At 39.8% G+C, this 14,988-nt stretch overlaps 1 protein-coding gene across 1 annotated transcript; it reads right to left on the bottom strand.

Moving 5' to 3' along the window:
• Nucleotides 1–449: 449 nt before the first annotated feature.
• On the bottom strand, nucleotides 450–14,104 carry CLDN1 (claudin 1). The gene is made up of 4 exons (XM_008705160.2): nucleotides 13,693–14,104; nucleotides 4,956–5,120; nucleotides 2,643–2,727; nucleotides 450–934 (listed from the first exon to the last, which is right to left on the bottom strand). The coding sequence occupies exons 1-4, from the start codon at nucleotides 13,913–13,915 to the stop codon at nucleotides 772–774; spliced, it is 636 nt and encodes a 211-aa protein (XP_008703382.1). The 5' UTR covers nucleotides 13,916–14,104; the 3' UTR covers nucleotides 450–771.
• Between the last annotated feature and the right edge of the window lie 884 nt (nucleotides 14,105–14,988).

Below are 14,988 nucleotides of genomic sequence, written 5' to 3'. Positions count from 1 at the left end.
AGTCTCCCAAAGTTCTGATTTGTAAGAGATTCTTCCTGACTCAAGGAATTATAGTGTAGGCATATGAAATGTGTTATCAGATTCAAGATTTAAGCTCAACCTCATAAAAAAAAAAAGCATTAAGGATGATGAAACCACATTCTATAAGATCATAATCAAAATAATATAAAAGAAGCACGTGAAAAGGGCACATGTGAAGAAGTAAAAAATTTATACTTGGTAAAGCAGGTTAGGTCTTCTTTCAAAGATGCTAAAAGCTGATGAAAGAGGGAAAATGATATTTCACCTATTATATATGTGTCCATATAGAAGAAGAAAAATATACCAAATAAACTGCTTTTTTAATCAATATAGAATTAAATATATTTTTCTTTTTTTAGATATATTTTAAGTATACTGGTACCGACATAATGATAAGAGTTCTTGCTATCTAGCTTTTTATAGAAAAACATGTATATGTACATATCTATACATATTTAAGGAGCTCCCCCTCCCCACATTTGAGATGATTACTCAGTGGGAAGCAGTAATAAAAATGGAAAAGGCTTCCCTCTTGTATTGAGGAAAAGAGATAAAATAAGACTAAGCCATTTTTAGCAATGCAAATTTAAAAAAAAAATTTTTTTTTGTTTTTGCATTTGTTTGTTGTTGTTGTTTTTTGCAATATCACAGTTCAGACTAGTCGAAAGTCTAAGGTCCTAATGCCAATGACAGTATTTCAATGTCCATTTTCTATTTGTTCCAACAGTGTTGTCTCCTTTTACTTCTGTGTCACACGTAGTCCTTCCCACTGGAAGGTGCAGGTTTTGGATAGGGCCGTGGTGTTGGGTAAGATGTTGTTTTTCGGGGACAGGAGCAACAAAGTAGGGCACCTCCCAGAAGGCAGAGAGAGGCAGCAGCCCAGCCAGTGAAGAGAGCCTGACCAAATTCATACCTGAAAAGACAATGCATTAGTTTAGTCAATAAATCATTGGGAACTTTTGTAATATAATTAAGGAAGGATTTCAATATCATATTCATTATATTTTTTTCCACTGGGAAAAAAATTCCCCCTGATCCCCTGGGGGAATTACTCTAAGATTCGTGAACACAGACACACCAGAATGTTTACACTGCAGTTGTAGGCACTTTGCAATACTAGCTCAGGCAATATGGCCTGCAACACCAGGTTAATCACACAAATATTTCCAAAGACATTACTACATGTAGGAAAATTGTGAAGCACGTTTATGTAATTTAGAAGTTGGGTTTGGACCGTGATTCCCAGGCTAAGACTTAACAATTATGCTATTTCCAAGTAGCAACCATATTCTATAAAGAAATTGCTGGCAAGTGAGGGAGACTATTAGAATTTTCAATAGTTGATCCTAGGTACCTCTATAAACTGAAATCAGAAATGTATGGTTTCGTAAAAAAGACTTCTAAAAAATCCATGGACCATTCTAGATTAAGCTGATACAGCTGGGTGTATGGAGCCGGACTCCTGGGGAGAGGCTCTGTGAATGATGGCGGACATAGGGCAGAGCAGGGCTGGCCTTGAGTCCTGATGTAAATTCTGTACTGTTGCACTCCTGGCTAGTAACTTTACCCCCCAACCTTAAATTTCTGCTTCTCTTAAATCCCCCCTGCCTCACTAGATTGCTTTCAGGATCATGGGAAACAATGTAAATAATACATAGACAGTTAAACAAGCAATTTATAAAGTGCTTTCACATCCATTACTGGTAAAAATTAAGCCTGTTGACTGCTCTCAGTTTCTGTCCCTACGTTGTAAGTCTTATAGATCTAAGGCTCCAACACGATCATGATCACTGCAGTTTATATTCTCCTAGTGTAGGTGATTATATGAAGAGAAGCACACCTTATCTCTCTGACCACGGGGATTCTGTATCCATTCATGCTAGCACTCGGCAAACAATAATTATGCCTTAACATCCTGACTCTGAATGAAGTTATTAAGCTTTAATGATGTGAACACAGTGAGACAAAGAGCCTTGACCCTGATCAAAGAGTGTTGTTACATGAGAGCCCAGAATCAGCTCTTTTATTTCTATAACTCACAATATAAATAAAAATGACTTTAGCAAAGCCAATTTTATGGTTGTGATGGAACATAAAATTTCAAAGTGGTATCTCAACTTATTTTTTCATAAATAAGTTAAATTGTGTTTTCCTAAATAAAATTAAACTATTGGGAATGAAGTATTATTCATTAACCCCTATAGTAGTACTATTTTTTTCAATCAATCATAAACCATGTGTTGTTACAAAAACTCACTCAATCAATCAAGTGTTGGACGTATTGGGACATACCTCAAAGAGGACATTTTAAATATGTTAACATCTTTATTGACATAAAAAAAAATGAACCAGAAAAAAGGTACAGTATATAGTTGGAAAGTACAGAGCTTGGGAATTTTCTCCTTTCAAGTGCATTTTCTCATCAATATAGGTCGTTAAAGCAATTGTCAAACTCATTTTAACATGAGTCACAGGCCTTTCAGATTATTTTCAAGTTTGACTAAAATTTCACAAAGTTCTAGAAAGTAAATCTGAGAAGTTATGGTACTAGCTGGACTTTGAAGGAGATAAACAGGGTATTTTCTCAGAGAGCAAATCATTTTACACATGAATAGCATTACCTGGCATTGACTGGGGTCATGGGGTCATAAAATTCTTGAACAATTCTGTTGCCGTACCATGCTGTGGCAACTAAAACAGCCAGACCTACAGAAATTCAAAACAAAGACTATTAATCATTATGAAACAACGAGCATAGATATACAGCCCATTAAATTTATAAGCATTTTATAAGAATTAAATCTCATCAATAGTGCTGATATTTTTAATTTAGTCAGTTTTAATTTAGACAATTTTAACTTAGGGAAATTAAAGATTCAGACATGATTTATTCCAAATATTCTGTTAAGACAGGCAAAAATATTAGGTTGAAGTTGGGCATGGTTTATACTCTTCATGTCACCTTATTCACTTAAATAGTCCAAGGTCACGGGCACACATAATGCTTTTTTTTGAAACAATTCAACAGGTTGTTGTCAGTTAAGAACTCCTTCAAAGATATTGCTACACATTAGTGTACTACACTACTTTTGATAAAACCAATGTCCTTATTAGTATACACAGAGTCACTTGCAAAAGGGAAGATGAAAGCCCTTCTACATTTTTCTTGACCAAAATTCAGAATTTACATTTCTGCAGGACCAAAAGGGAGGGAAACAACTAGATAGCAGGGAAGAACAGGACCTGTCTCAGTATGGACCAGACCACCCAAATCCTACCGCCCCACTGGCCAGACATGTCATGTCTGGAGATTTGCTGAGGTCCTACACCAGATCAATTTACACAGCATCCTTTCAATTTCCCATGCGTTTCATATTTCAGTAATACCAGGGAAACTAGTCAACATAATTACTTCTATCATTTATAAGAAGTATAAAATATCTCAATATTTCTTATTCAAAGAAATTAAATAACTTCTTTGTATAGTCATTATACAAAACCATCAACATAAACAGATTAAATATTTCCATGCTAATTCCTCTTTCTCTCCCGGGTTGCCCCCCCCCCCCACAACATCTGGTCCAATCCAATTGCCTCTAATACTTGACAGAAAACACTATTGCTTATTGCTTTTGGCTAATCAGATACACCATGAGAATGTTCTGGAACTTACCACCCTTACTCCCTAGGAAGTCCCTGAAACAGAAGTGGGGAGTGCTACAGTCACTTATAGGAGTTACAAGAAAGCAAGCAAAGGAAGGGTGCTATGCAGTATATTTATTCATAGCCTTTGGGATCAAACCATTGGGAATAAAATGCCATTCATGCTTTTTCTGACAGGAGCTATTTTGAATAAACTGAAAGACTGATGCCTTTAACCAAATCCTTAGTAAAGCCGCAGACACTCTTTTCTTCATTATTGGTTAAATCCGCATATGATGCTGGGATAAAGGCTCCTAGAAAATCTTTTTCCAAAGAGAAAATGAGAAAAGAAATTCTAATTCTAGCTCTTCCTAATGGTAGATTATATCACTGGTCTCATTTTCAAAAATAATAGACTGCATATACTATATGATGTATATACACTGTATATAGTGTATATAGTAGTCTATTATTTTATGTATTTACACACACACCTACTGTTTTATATGCACACATACATATTATCTTATTTAATATAATCCTTATTATAGGGTTTTATAATGGAACCATCCGTGTCTTTTCCTGGTACTCATTTTCTCAAAGGTCACATGTGAAACTCCTCAAACGACACTTGAATAAAGCAACAAACGCATATGTGTTTTCTATGGAAAACATAACTTCATTTCTTTATCAAGGCTTTCTCTTTATTAACTCATCTAACCTAATTTCCTGCCATTCCAACCTCTACGTCCATTCCATTTGGCCTTGGTCTTCACTTATCTATAGCACATCCTGTTTATTCTGGAATCAGATCTATCTGGAATGCTGTCCTCATTTTTCTTCAAGAATCCCAATTCCGTCCATTTCTCACAGACCTGTATGATTCACACATTCTTCACATTCTCTGTCATAACTCCTCATCTTTGCCACATAATGTCTATGGAGACACTCCAGAAATTTTCTAAATTTTATAGAATTGTTCCTTAATGCTTGCTAAATAGAAAATCTCTCTCTTTGCCTGGGACACTGGTTCTAGCAAACCAGTTGGCACCTGGAACCTCAGTGAATAGACCTGCCCACCATGAGCACAGATCTCAAAATTTCATTTGGATCCTATTTGAGAACATTTAAGTCAACTAGACATAAGGTTTCTATGCCTTCAAGATTTTAAAGGAACTGAAAGAATCAATCCAAGTACAACAAATCCAACAAAATCTAAGGAAACTCAAAGCTAGGTCTTTACCCACGCCGGAGACAGATTAGTAAGGTCACGGGGGCAGGGCCTCTCTTACCTGCAATAAGAAATATCACACCCCCAATGACAGCCATCCGCATCTTCTGCACCTCATCGTCTTCCAGGCACTTCATACACTTCATGCCAACAGTGGCCACAAAGATGGCTATAAGTCCCAGCAGGATGCCAATCACCATCAAAGCGCGGGTTGCTTGCAAAGTACCTGGTGGGAAATATTTTAGAACACGTAAAAATCACGCTTAGGCCCACAAGAGAAGAGTGATTGAAGACCATGAATATTTCGATACTGTGTGGAAAAGATAAAAATGAACTAGGAGTCACGAGACCCCAGTTCCAATGATGTTTCTGCAGGTAACCAGCACAGTTTCCACTCCAGGAAAACGAACGCCTGGCTGGATGCGAATAAGAAGCCCTCCAGCTCTCACTTTTTATGTTTTCAATATGAACTTCAAATCCTCTGGAAAAATAATTAATGATCTGGTTGAATAGGTTTAGCAGAACTAATACATTGTTAATCCTCACTAACAGAGTATTTTAATTCTGAAATAACAATCATATGTATTATCCTTAATGTTAAACCAGTTATAATTAAAATGGCTTACAATATACTTTGGTAATAGTCAACAGCTTTATACTCCAGTCATCAAGCTTCAGAAAAAAAACAGGTGAATTTGGAAGAGAAGTAATGAATTTCTCCAAGATTACCACGGCTGGATAAGTAACATTTGTATCTCCAGTGACTGGTCTGGGGGTGGGGGATATAAATGCCATTTTCTTAGAACCAAACAAAATAACCTTTGAGATGTTACTTTGGAACATGGTAGTTTCATATTCAGAGATATCACCAGTGTTCAAAACTATTAAACTGTCATGTTGTAAAATAGCAGACAATAATTTAATGTAGTATTTCTCAAGATTCCACTAATTTTCTCATTTCCTATTATTGTCATTGGTGTACTAAATCATGATACAGTCAGCTTTGGGAGATATGCCAGTATGTTTCTTAAAGAATAAAAACATGACAATATCATTGTGGTATAAAGGCACAGATTTAAAAAAATGAGCTGAAACTACTGTGGGTTAAATGAGTTTGATTAATTCTAGAGTTAATTCCTCCTTCGGGTAAAGATCATTATCTTATTGACAGTTTTTACGTGTGACAATTATTTTTCCACATATAAATAGTATTTACATTGTAACAAACCATGTTATCTTGGGTGAGCTACTTATTATTCTTTGGGACCATGTTTCTATTATGTAAAGTGTGAATGATGATATCTCTAACCAGGGAGTTGGAACAATTTACTTCTTGACAGTCTTCAAAAGTGGCTGACATGATGGCAGCGTTCTGTATCTCACTACCACATTGATACCTAAGCTCAGTCTTATGATGTTCACGGTTGAAAACTTACAGTACCAATCATAATTAACTCCAGAGATTTCTAAAACATTCAATTGCAATTTGTTAATACGTATATCCTTGCCATAACCAGACAATCTCTGCTAAAATCATAATAACCTCTTTCTAAGAAGAATCAAAAGTATTTTTTTACTGTATTTGAGAGAGATTTTGGAAGCCAAGATACATTTTTACTTGATTTAAGTAAACAGCAAAACGGAGACACACCCCTTACATATCCAGTTCCTTGTAAACATGTGGGGCACACGTGCACTCTACCCACACACTTCTCATAAGATTCCAGGGGAGTGTAAGAATTGCTGAATCAAAACACATGTTCCATGGACCTTGGGTTTCCCAGGAACTGAAGCTGCTTATAGGATTAGCATAAAACTTTTTCCTTGGATCACAAACAATACTGTGGCAAGAAGAGGAAAGTACCAAGGAATCCACCATTACGGCGTGTCCCTCCTTCTGATTTACCAAGAGTTTTTGCCAAGACAATCATTATGCGACAGGAAACTGAAAAGTAAAATAACTAAGTTCTTATACACAGCACAAACTTCAGATTTGGTCCTCAATGCCACTCAGAAGAAAGGCATTGCAGGCAAAAGAATGCTGGAAGGAGAGATGCTAAAAATCACAAAGATAATCCCCATGCCGGGAGGATAGGATGACTGGCCGTCTGTTTGCCTGGCACTGTCTTGGTTTTAAGACTGCAAGTCCCACCTCCTAAGAAGGACCTGAATCCTGAACAAATGGGGACAGCTGGTCACTCTACTGAAGGATGAGAGAATATGACAAAAACGGAGGTGCGTTTAGCGTGATGGTCAGAAAGCTTAGATCCTGCAGGGCTTGGCAAGCTAGGGTAAGGTGTTCGGTGTTTATTCTAAGTGTAATCAGAAGTCATTGTAGGGTTTTAAAGAAGGGGTGGCAAGGTTTTTACCTTCAGTACAGAGAGCACAATTAGTAAACAGTCTTCCTATGCTAACCCTTCAAATACACATAGCCTTCCACATCTCTCAGCCACTTTTGTTTTTCTCATAAACACTCAATTTTCCAACCTTTCTTAATCACCTTTATTGTGAATCTCTGATCTCTCTCCAAGTTTTCCACTTTGTTTCAGTTGTAGGGCCCCTAACCTGACCCAGCTCCTATAACAATCATTCTGATGTGCACTTCACGGAAAAACAGCAGGCCACCAGCCCAGCAGGTCCCAGCACTTGGATCACAAGGTATTCTTCACGAGGAGTCGACTGGGCCTCTCAGTCTCATGAGTCAGACTTGCATAAAACCACCCAGGCAGGGAGCACACACAGATAAACTACTCCTGGCTCCATCCGGGCTCACCTGGAATGATCTAACATTCAGAGTTTTCATCTCTGAGTTTTTCCCCTTCAAATTCTCCAGGAAAGCACACGTGATGTATGCTATACCCATTTTATTTTTTCCACCTCTTTCACAAAGTTTCTAAAGGGGACGAGGCAGATATTTTGTTCTGTTCACTGACAAAACCCCCCTATGCTTTATTTCTTTACAGAATCATGACTTATTTGAATAATGTACAAAAAATAATGGAGGATATGGGGAAAGAATTCTTAGGAGCCATAGAAGCCATCTAGAGCAGGGGATCGTGTTTTATTTTTAAAAATCTGATAAAGCAAGAACATTATTTTTTAAAAGATTTTATTTACTTATTTATTTATTTGTTTGTTTGTTTGTTTGTCAGAGAGAGAGACAGCACAAGCAGGGGGAGCGGCAGGCAGAGAGAGAAGTAGACTCCCCGCTGAGCAAGGAGCCCAGTTCGGGGCTGGATTCCAGAACCCGGGGATCATGACCCAAGCCAAAGGCAGCTGCTTAACTGACTGAACCACCCAGGTGCCCCAAGCAAGAGCATTATTTTGCAAAGCAATATTTCTCATCTACATCTTGGCATCCACCGACTTAGAAAATTTCTTTGTATTTTACAATACTGAATGGGCATCAAACACAAAAATCTCATCTTGCTCCAGTGGAGACAGCTGGATGAATTCTTAACTATAGTGATATGTAGGGGTGGGGTGAGGGGATGCTAAAGAAAAAAAAACAGGGTGAGAATCATAACAACATGAAAACTCACTAGTCAGGTATATGTAACAATGGATTACAAAGTCAGAGTAAGCAAGTGTTGTGTTACAAGTTATGAGGGTTTTATGTGGAGATAGAATCTAAATTGCACAGTTTTAAGCTGGAACCAGATGAATCCTTCAAATTAAGGTCTTATGGAAGCCTTTTAAGTCAGAGATCTAAAATATGTAATTGTGAGCTCCTTGATGTCTTGGGCCAGAAATTTTTCAATCTAAAACACTAAGAACAGTACCTGGCAGGCTACATGAATTATTCAATCTGTGTTCAATTAATTCAAATTAGCACATGTTTTTATTTTTTCAAAATTGCACTAATATGATAGGGAAAAATACTTAATCTCTTGTGGTTAGCTTAATCTTTGATATACTACTGAGAAATGCCTCCCTAGTGAGCCTGCAGATAATAACATTTTGCTATATAAAGCCAAACTTAGTTGTAATCATTGAAAGCCAGAAACTTAGACAAGAAGGGAACAAATCATACTTTTTGCTTAACTTGATTTTTTTTTTAATTTTCAAAAATTGTAAAATTCTGCATTGAATGAGGTTCCGAGATAAAGTTTTTCTCCCTAGTGGAAGGATGATCAGCAGAGGAGAGAAGTTGAGAAATATTTGAAAGCCACAAAATAACATTTTGGACCAGAGAGATACAGGACAGCCTTGAATCATTAACTCTGAGCTGGTCTAATTGGATCAACTCTAGAAGCATATACGTTCCTTGCCTGGCCCTTTAAATTTGGAGATATTGTTACAATATCATTATCACTGACTAAAGTTGTCTGTGGAGAAAATGGTTAGCAAACATTCAAAAAGTTACACTATTGTTTCCCATCATTATTCAGCAGTGGATAGAGGAGGCAGTCTTTTAATTACATTTAGCTAGACCGATAATCTTGAGATTAAAGACCCCCTAAGGAGTTCTCACCACTTTCAACCTGAAAGTATAATTTGAAAAAATACTTACAAAGATCTCTACTTACAAGACAAGAAATGAGTGAGAAGTTACTGATCTACTACAGTTGGGTTAATCAACATAAGTGTAGAAAGACAAGCACAGGCAAGTATGTCATTTTTTTTTCTTCTAAAGGTTTGTAAAAGTCTAACTATACAAGCAGCAGGATCTCCTATAAATACCTGGCATTGTTTATGTTACTTACTGGCCATATGGCTTATATTCTTGGATCAAACAAAACTGATTTTAATTAAATCTGCATCCTCTTATAGTCCCCTTTGCATGAGTGGTTGCTTAATAAGTATTAGACAAGTAAATGAACTGACCATTAGAACAAAAATGTTCTCTTCTCTGCAGTTGAATGAGCTCATCACAGACTGTCGCAAACTATACTCCCATGGCTTTTTCACTTGCACTCAAGTTCAGTTTCTCAGGAGAGTCATTGTTAGGATTTCCAGTTTATTAGTACATAAGCTGGTGGCCACTCGGTAGGACCTCAGTACAGCACCCCAGTCAGTAACTGAAGTGGTCTGGGATGAGGCAGGACTTACCACTTTTCAGGATGTCCTCAGTAGCTTTGCTATCTTTTTTGCTTGTTTCTCAAAGAAATTGCCTCATGATTAAATTTATGCTTCTATATTCCACTTACCCATAACTCCAATCAAGGAAACCTAAACTATGCCACTTGCTTCTTTGTTTTCCATCATGGCAGGTGGTAACAAAGAATGTTGACACTGGAAGGATTCAACATTGGCACCTTATAAATCATCTTAGCTGTTATCCCTGGAAGCAAAAATAGGGCCCGGCTCACATTTGTTAAGTGGATGGATGAATCGTGGATTCATCTCCCCATTCCTCTTACTCTGCCCTATTTTACAAGTAAGGCTTATAAAAATAAGCCCCATTTTATTTCTTTTCAGCCCAGAGAAATCAAGTGGCTTACCATAATATACATAGCTAGTGAGTGCAAATCCAGGGTCAGAATTGAGAACTTCTGATCTCAGGCTTGGATTTTTTTCCCCCTATTTCCATCATTCCAAGAGTCAGAACTAATTCATGAAACAGATTTGAACACCAGTGGCTCCTTGAACACCCATGGGATGTAGGAGGCATTATGCAGTCTGGGGAAGTATAAGTAGGTACCTTTTTCTCCACCTATGCTTTCAAGACTTTCAAGACTTTAAAATCCAAGTCAGTGATTTCGTCTCTTTGACTGAGCCTGACATCATGGGGAGAGTGCTGGGAAACCTCACTGACAGCCAATACTCATTAAGCACACCTACACACATGTGGATTCATGCAAAGCAAGTTGAACAGGCTAGAGGAGCTTATAAACAAATTACAGAATCCCAAGGTTAGATGAGACTTAGAGAGAGTCTAGCCTAACCTTCCATTTGTCTGGTGCTTGGATTTTCCCTACAGCATTCCTACAAAATGCTTACTTCTCTGCTTGCACACCTCCCACAATGCAACCTCCCAGGACAGCCCAATCTTTGGTCAGCTTTAGCTATTAAAACCAAGCAAGAAGAAACAATTAACTAAGTACCTAAAATAGGCGCAAGCTTGCCAAAAGTTTGAGAATTGGATCAACACAAGGCAAGATGTACTGTTTAATCCAGACAAAGTCGACTGCAGCTGTACCTGGCACTGCCCTTTGTATGTGCCAACTCTCAGCTGCAGGAGTCATCAGCCTCAATAAACATCTCATATTTGGGACAGAATTGAAATTATCTCAGCCATAGTAAACCACAATACACAGTGTAACATTATTCCCCCCAGGGAAGCTTCTCAGTTACATTTTCAGAAATTGTTCTGCAAGAACCACCTAAAAGAAGCCCTGTTGAATCTCATTTCTTATATTGGTTTAAACACCCTATAACTCTTTACATATTTTATTAATATCATGTGGTTTTTATAGCTGACACTAGTTAGAGCAGGGGATCAAGGGCTTTTAACACAACTAGTGCTACAAGCCTTGATAAATTTCTATATCTTCACTCTAAGATGCCAAGTGAGATCCACTGGCAAAGAGAAGAAGATAGGATTTCAGGAAACTTCTAGCCAAGCTGTAAGCTAAAAGTACTTCCTGGAATGCAACCCTTTACAAGGAAAGCTACTCACATCTAGGATAATCCTGTTCTCTTCTAGACATCACAAAATTACACCAAAACCAGCCAATGAATCACCACCCCAGGTCTCTCCATCAGAGGAGAGTGAGGACCACTGCCCAGGCAGAGAAATGGCTCCCTGGTCTCTGTTCAAAGGCACCCAGTGAGTCAGTGGCAGGTTGGGAGAGCACCTGTGAGTCAAGGCTACCTCTTCTGGGAATCAGTTTTGAGAGAAAGGCCTCAGCTCCACCTTGAATAAACCCTGGTTTTAACCAAAACAAAAAGAGGAATCTGATCTGGAGTTAAAAAAAAAATCATCTGGAAGAGAGCTCTAAAATCTGTATGGGGGAGGGGGTATTGTTTAGTTCTTCCACTACACCTTCAAAACCTGTAACAACTATAGTAACTAGGAACAAATGAAATTAAAACATTTTAACACATTATCATGCATAGCGATGACCTGTTGCAGTGGATCAACTTGGTCATGGATTCTATTTGGTCGTGTACGGAAGTAAAAGGAAACCTATTTAAACATATTGAAAATGAACTGTTTTGATCAGAAGAATCAGAGAATGCTCTGGAATTGCTCTTAAAACCTCTCCATCTGCCAAGTCCTCGACATGACACCCAAAATGCCCAATACCATTTTCTCACATGCCTTTGTCTTTTCATGGGGAGATTCAATGATTGTATAGAGGGGTGTATTTAATACACTTCTTATATTTGGTATAAAGGGGATCCTAATATGGGAGCTTTGAAAAGTTGGAGCGACAACACTCAAACCACCATTGACTAACCAAATCCCACAGGTGTGCAAGCTGTTTAAACAGATTCAGAACAGATTTAAAAACTCTAAGCTGTATGGTTTTTGAAAAAACCACAGGCTGGAGGTGGACAGAGCGACTGAAGGAAGCTTGAGCAATGGCAACATGGCTCACCCTCAGCACACAAGATGGGCTGGTGGACAGGCTGGTTTGTCCAGGCAAAGACTAAGGAAGCTTTTCTCAAGTTAGTTTGAGGGCATGAGAGACAAAGGTGCAGGACAACTAACACAGTATCTCCAGGAAGGTACTCCAGCCATGAATTAGTATGACCTAAGTAAGTGGGAATTTAATGAGTTTCTAAAAAGGCACTCACAACCTTTTACCTAAAAAAATAAAAGTAAAAAGGCCATCCTATCATCCTTCCTCCCCATCACCCTTAGAAATCTCTCTCTCAACATAATTCTTTCCAACTTGACCGAAGAATGGACATCCGTTACACAGAAATTCCTTTAAGGAAGATGGAAGCTTGGAGAAGACCAACCATTTCTCTCACTACCTTCCTCCCTGGCTGCGCTCTGCCCTCAGGAACGGAGTCTCTTCCATTGCATTTTCTGCAGTGCCTTCTCTCTCCTTCATATTATGGTGGGAGCGTACTTAGAACTTTTCTTTCTTGTCACCCTTTTCCACCTGCCACCAAATTTCACTTTCCAAAGTAACACTACACAATCTGCCTCTTCTGCAGACTCCTGGCTTCAGGGGAATCTCAAGAGGCTTCTTGAAGGAGTCATGGAAGAGGATGCAAAGGAAACTCCCCATACTTACTGGATCTTAAAAACCAAAAGAATCAAAAGATTCAAGCTCAAATGTGAGTAGTAGACACTATGTTGGGACATTCCATGTAGGAATGTGACTTTTACTATGAAAATTCATAGTAAAGATAGATTTACAGCCCCCCCCCATTTACCTAAAACTTTAGGATTATCTATTAATTATAGAATCCGGAAGAACTAACAGGCTCCAAGATTTTCAAAGCATACTGTTTTCTTGTCCAAACCCCACCATTCTTCAATTTATACAGAATCTTACAATGTCCAGGACAAGCCTAAGAGCTCAAGTTGGAGGTTGGCCTCTACCCCCTCAATCTCCACCTCACTCTCATGGGAATTTAAGATGAAACCACACCTAGAGGAAAAGTGTCACCTGGCAAGTTAGAGGAAAAACCAGAGCTGAGGCCAGGGCTTCTCTTTTTCCCAAGCCACAGTTCTCTCGCTTCCTCATGGCAAAGCACATGATCAGAAGACTTGATCAACTGATGTTTCATCGTAATTACACCACAGAATCAATTGGTAGCCACTACCCCAAAGCGGAACCACTGGGGGGCTGGGGTCTCAGGTTCAGGGCCGTGGGGGTGGGGAAGGCACTCACTGTTCAGATTCAGCAAGGAGTCGAAGACTTTGCACTGAATCTGCCCGGTGCTCTGCGACACGCAGGACATCCACAGCCCCTCGTAGATGGCCTGGGCCGTCACGATGTTGTCCCCCGCGTAGGAGTAAATCTTCCACTGGGGCAGTGCGGTGCTGACAATGGAGCCGATCCAGCCCAGGAAGGCCAGGATGAAACCTAAGAGCTGCAGCCCCGCGTTGGCCATGGCTCGCTCTGGCGCCCGCGCTGGCTCAGGGGTGGCAGGTGCAGAAGGCGGAGTTGGCAGGTGCGCGCCGGGGACTCCCCGGAGTGACGGAGCCGCGCGGAGGAAGTTACTGCGGATAGCCCTGCTCCCTGAGCTGCCACTGGAGAAGTTTGGGTCCGGGTCCCGTCTGGGTCGGCGCTGGAGTCGGGACGCGAGAAGCTGCGTTGCTCCTAGGCTCCGGGACTGAGACGCCAACCCTCTGGGCGCCGCGATTTAAAGCAGCTCCTCCCCCGGCCCGCCGGTCGCCGCGCAGCGCCCCCTGGCGGTTTCAGGGCGGCTGGCTGGGAAAGCGGCGGGGCCGCGGGAGCCCGTGTTGGCCAAAGGATCCTGGGCAGGAAGGTCCCGCCCAGCCCACGGTGTGGGGACTCCCTGGGGAGGATCAGATCTGCAAGGTGCTCCCGTCTTCGGCCCCTCTCATTTCCTTCCTTCCTCTTTTTCCTCTTGTGAGCCTTCTCAGGCTTTCCATTCATTAAATCTACATTTATCCAAAAAGAACTCAGTATGTGGAAACACTGAAAATTCATAACAATGAAAAATAGAGGCCTCAAGAGACCCACGGTTTCATTTTTAACTTTATTTCACTATCTTATCAAAAGGCATTTTCTGTCTATCCCCACGACACCTCCCCTCCCTCACACACACTTCTCTCCCTTTTGGTCATCATCCCCCACCCTCCACCTTCTTTCCTCCTTCTGTCCCCTTCTGCCCTTCATGGAAAGAATATCGTATATTCTGCATGCGTTGTAAGAAATCTTTGTACTTTATAGATCAGGAAACTGAGACTCAGAGGGGAAACGTGGTTTTCATAAGATCACACGGCATGTTAGTAGCATATCTGTACTCGGTTCTCAGACCACTCTGCTTTCCACTACATCTCAAATCGACCTGAATACATACCCTTTAATCTATTATCATCCTTACGAAAATGCAGCCCACTCCCCCACCCCTACACACACGCACATACACACACACACACACACTCACACACGAGCCTCTTTCCTGCAGTATTTTGTCTTAGAACAGTGATTACTTCT

The sequence above is a fragment of the Ursus maritimus genome, unplaced genomic scaffold (genome assembly GCF_017311325.1).
Source record: "Ursus maritimus isolate PB19 unplaced genomic scaffold, ASM1731132v1 scaffold_4, whole genome shotgun sequence".
In the NCBI taxonomy this organism is placed as follows: domain Eukaryota; kingdom Metazoa; phylum Chordata; class Mammalia; order Carnivora; family Ursidae; genus Ursus; species Ursus maritimus.
This window is presented reverse-complemented; position numbering and strand designations above follow the sequence as displayed.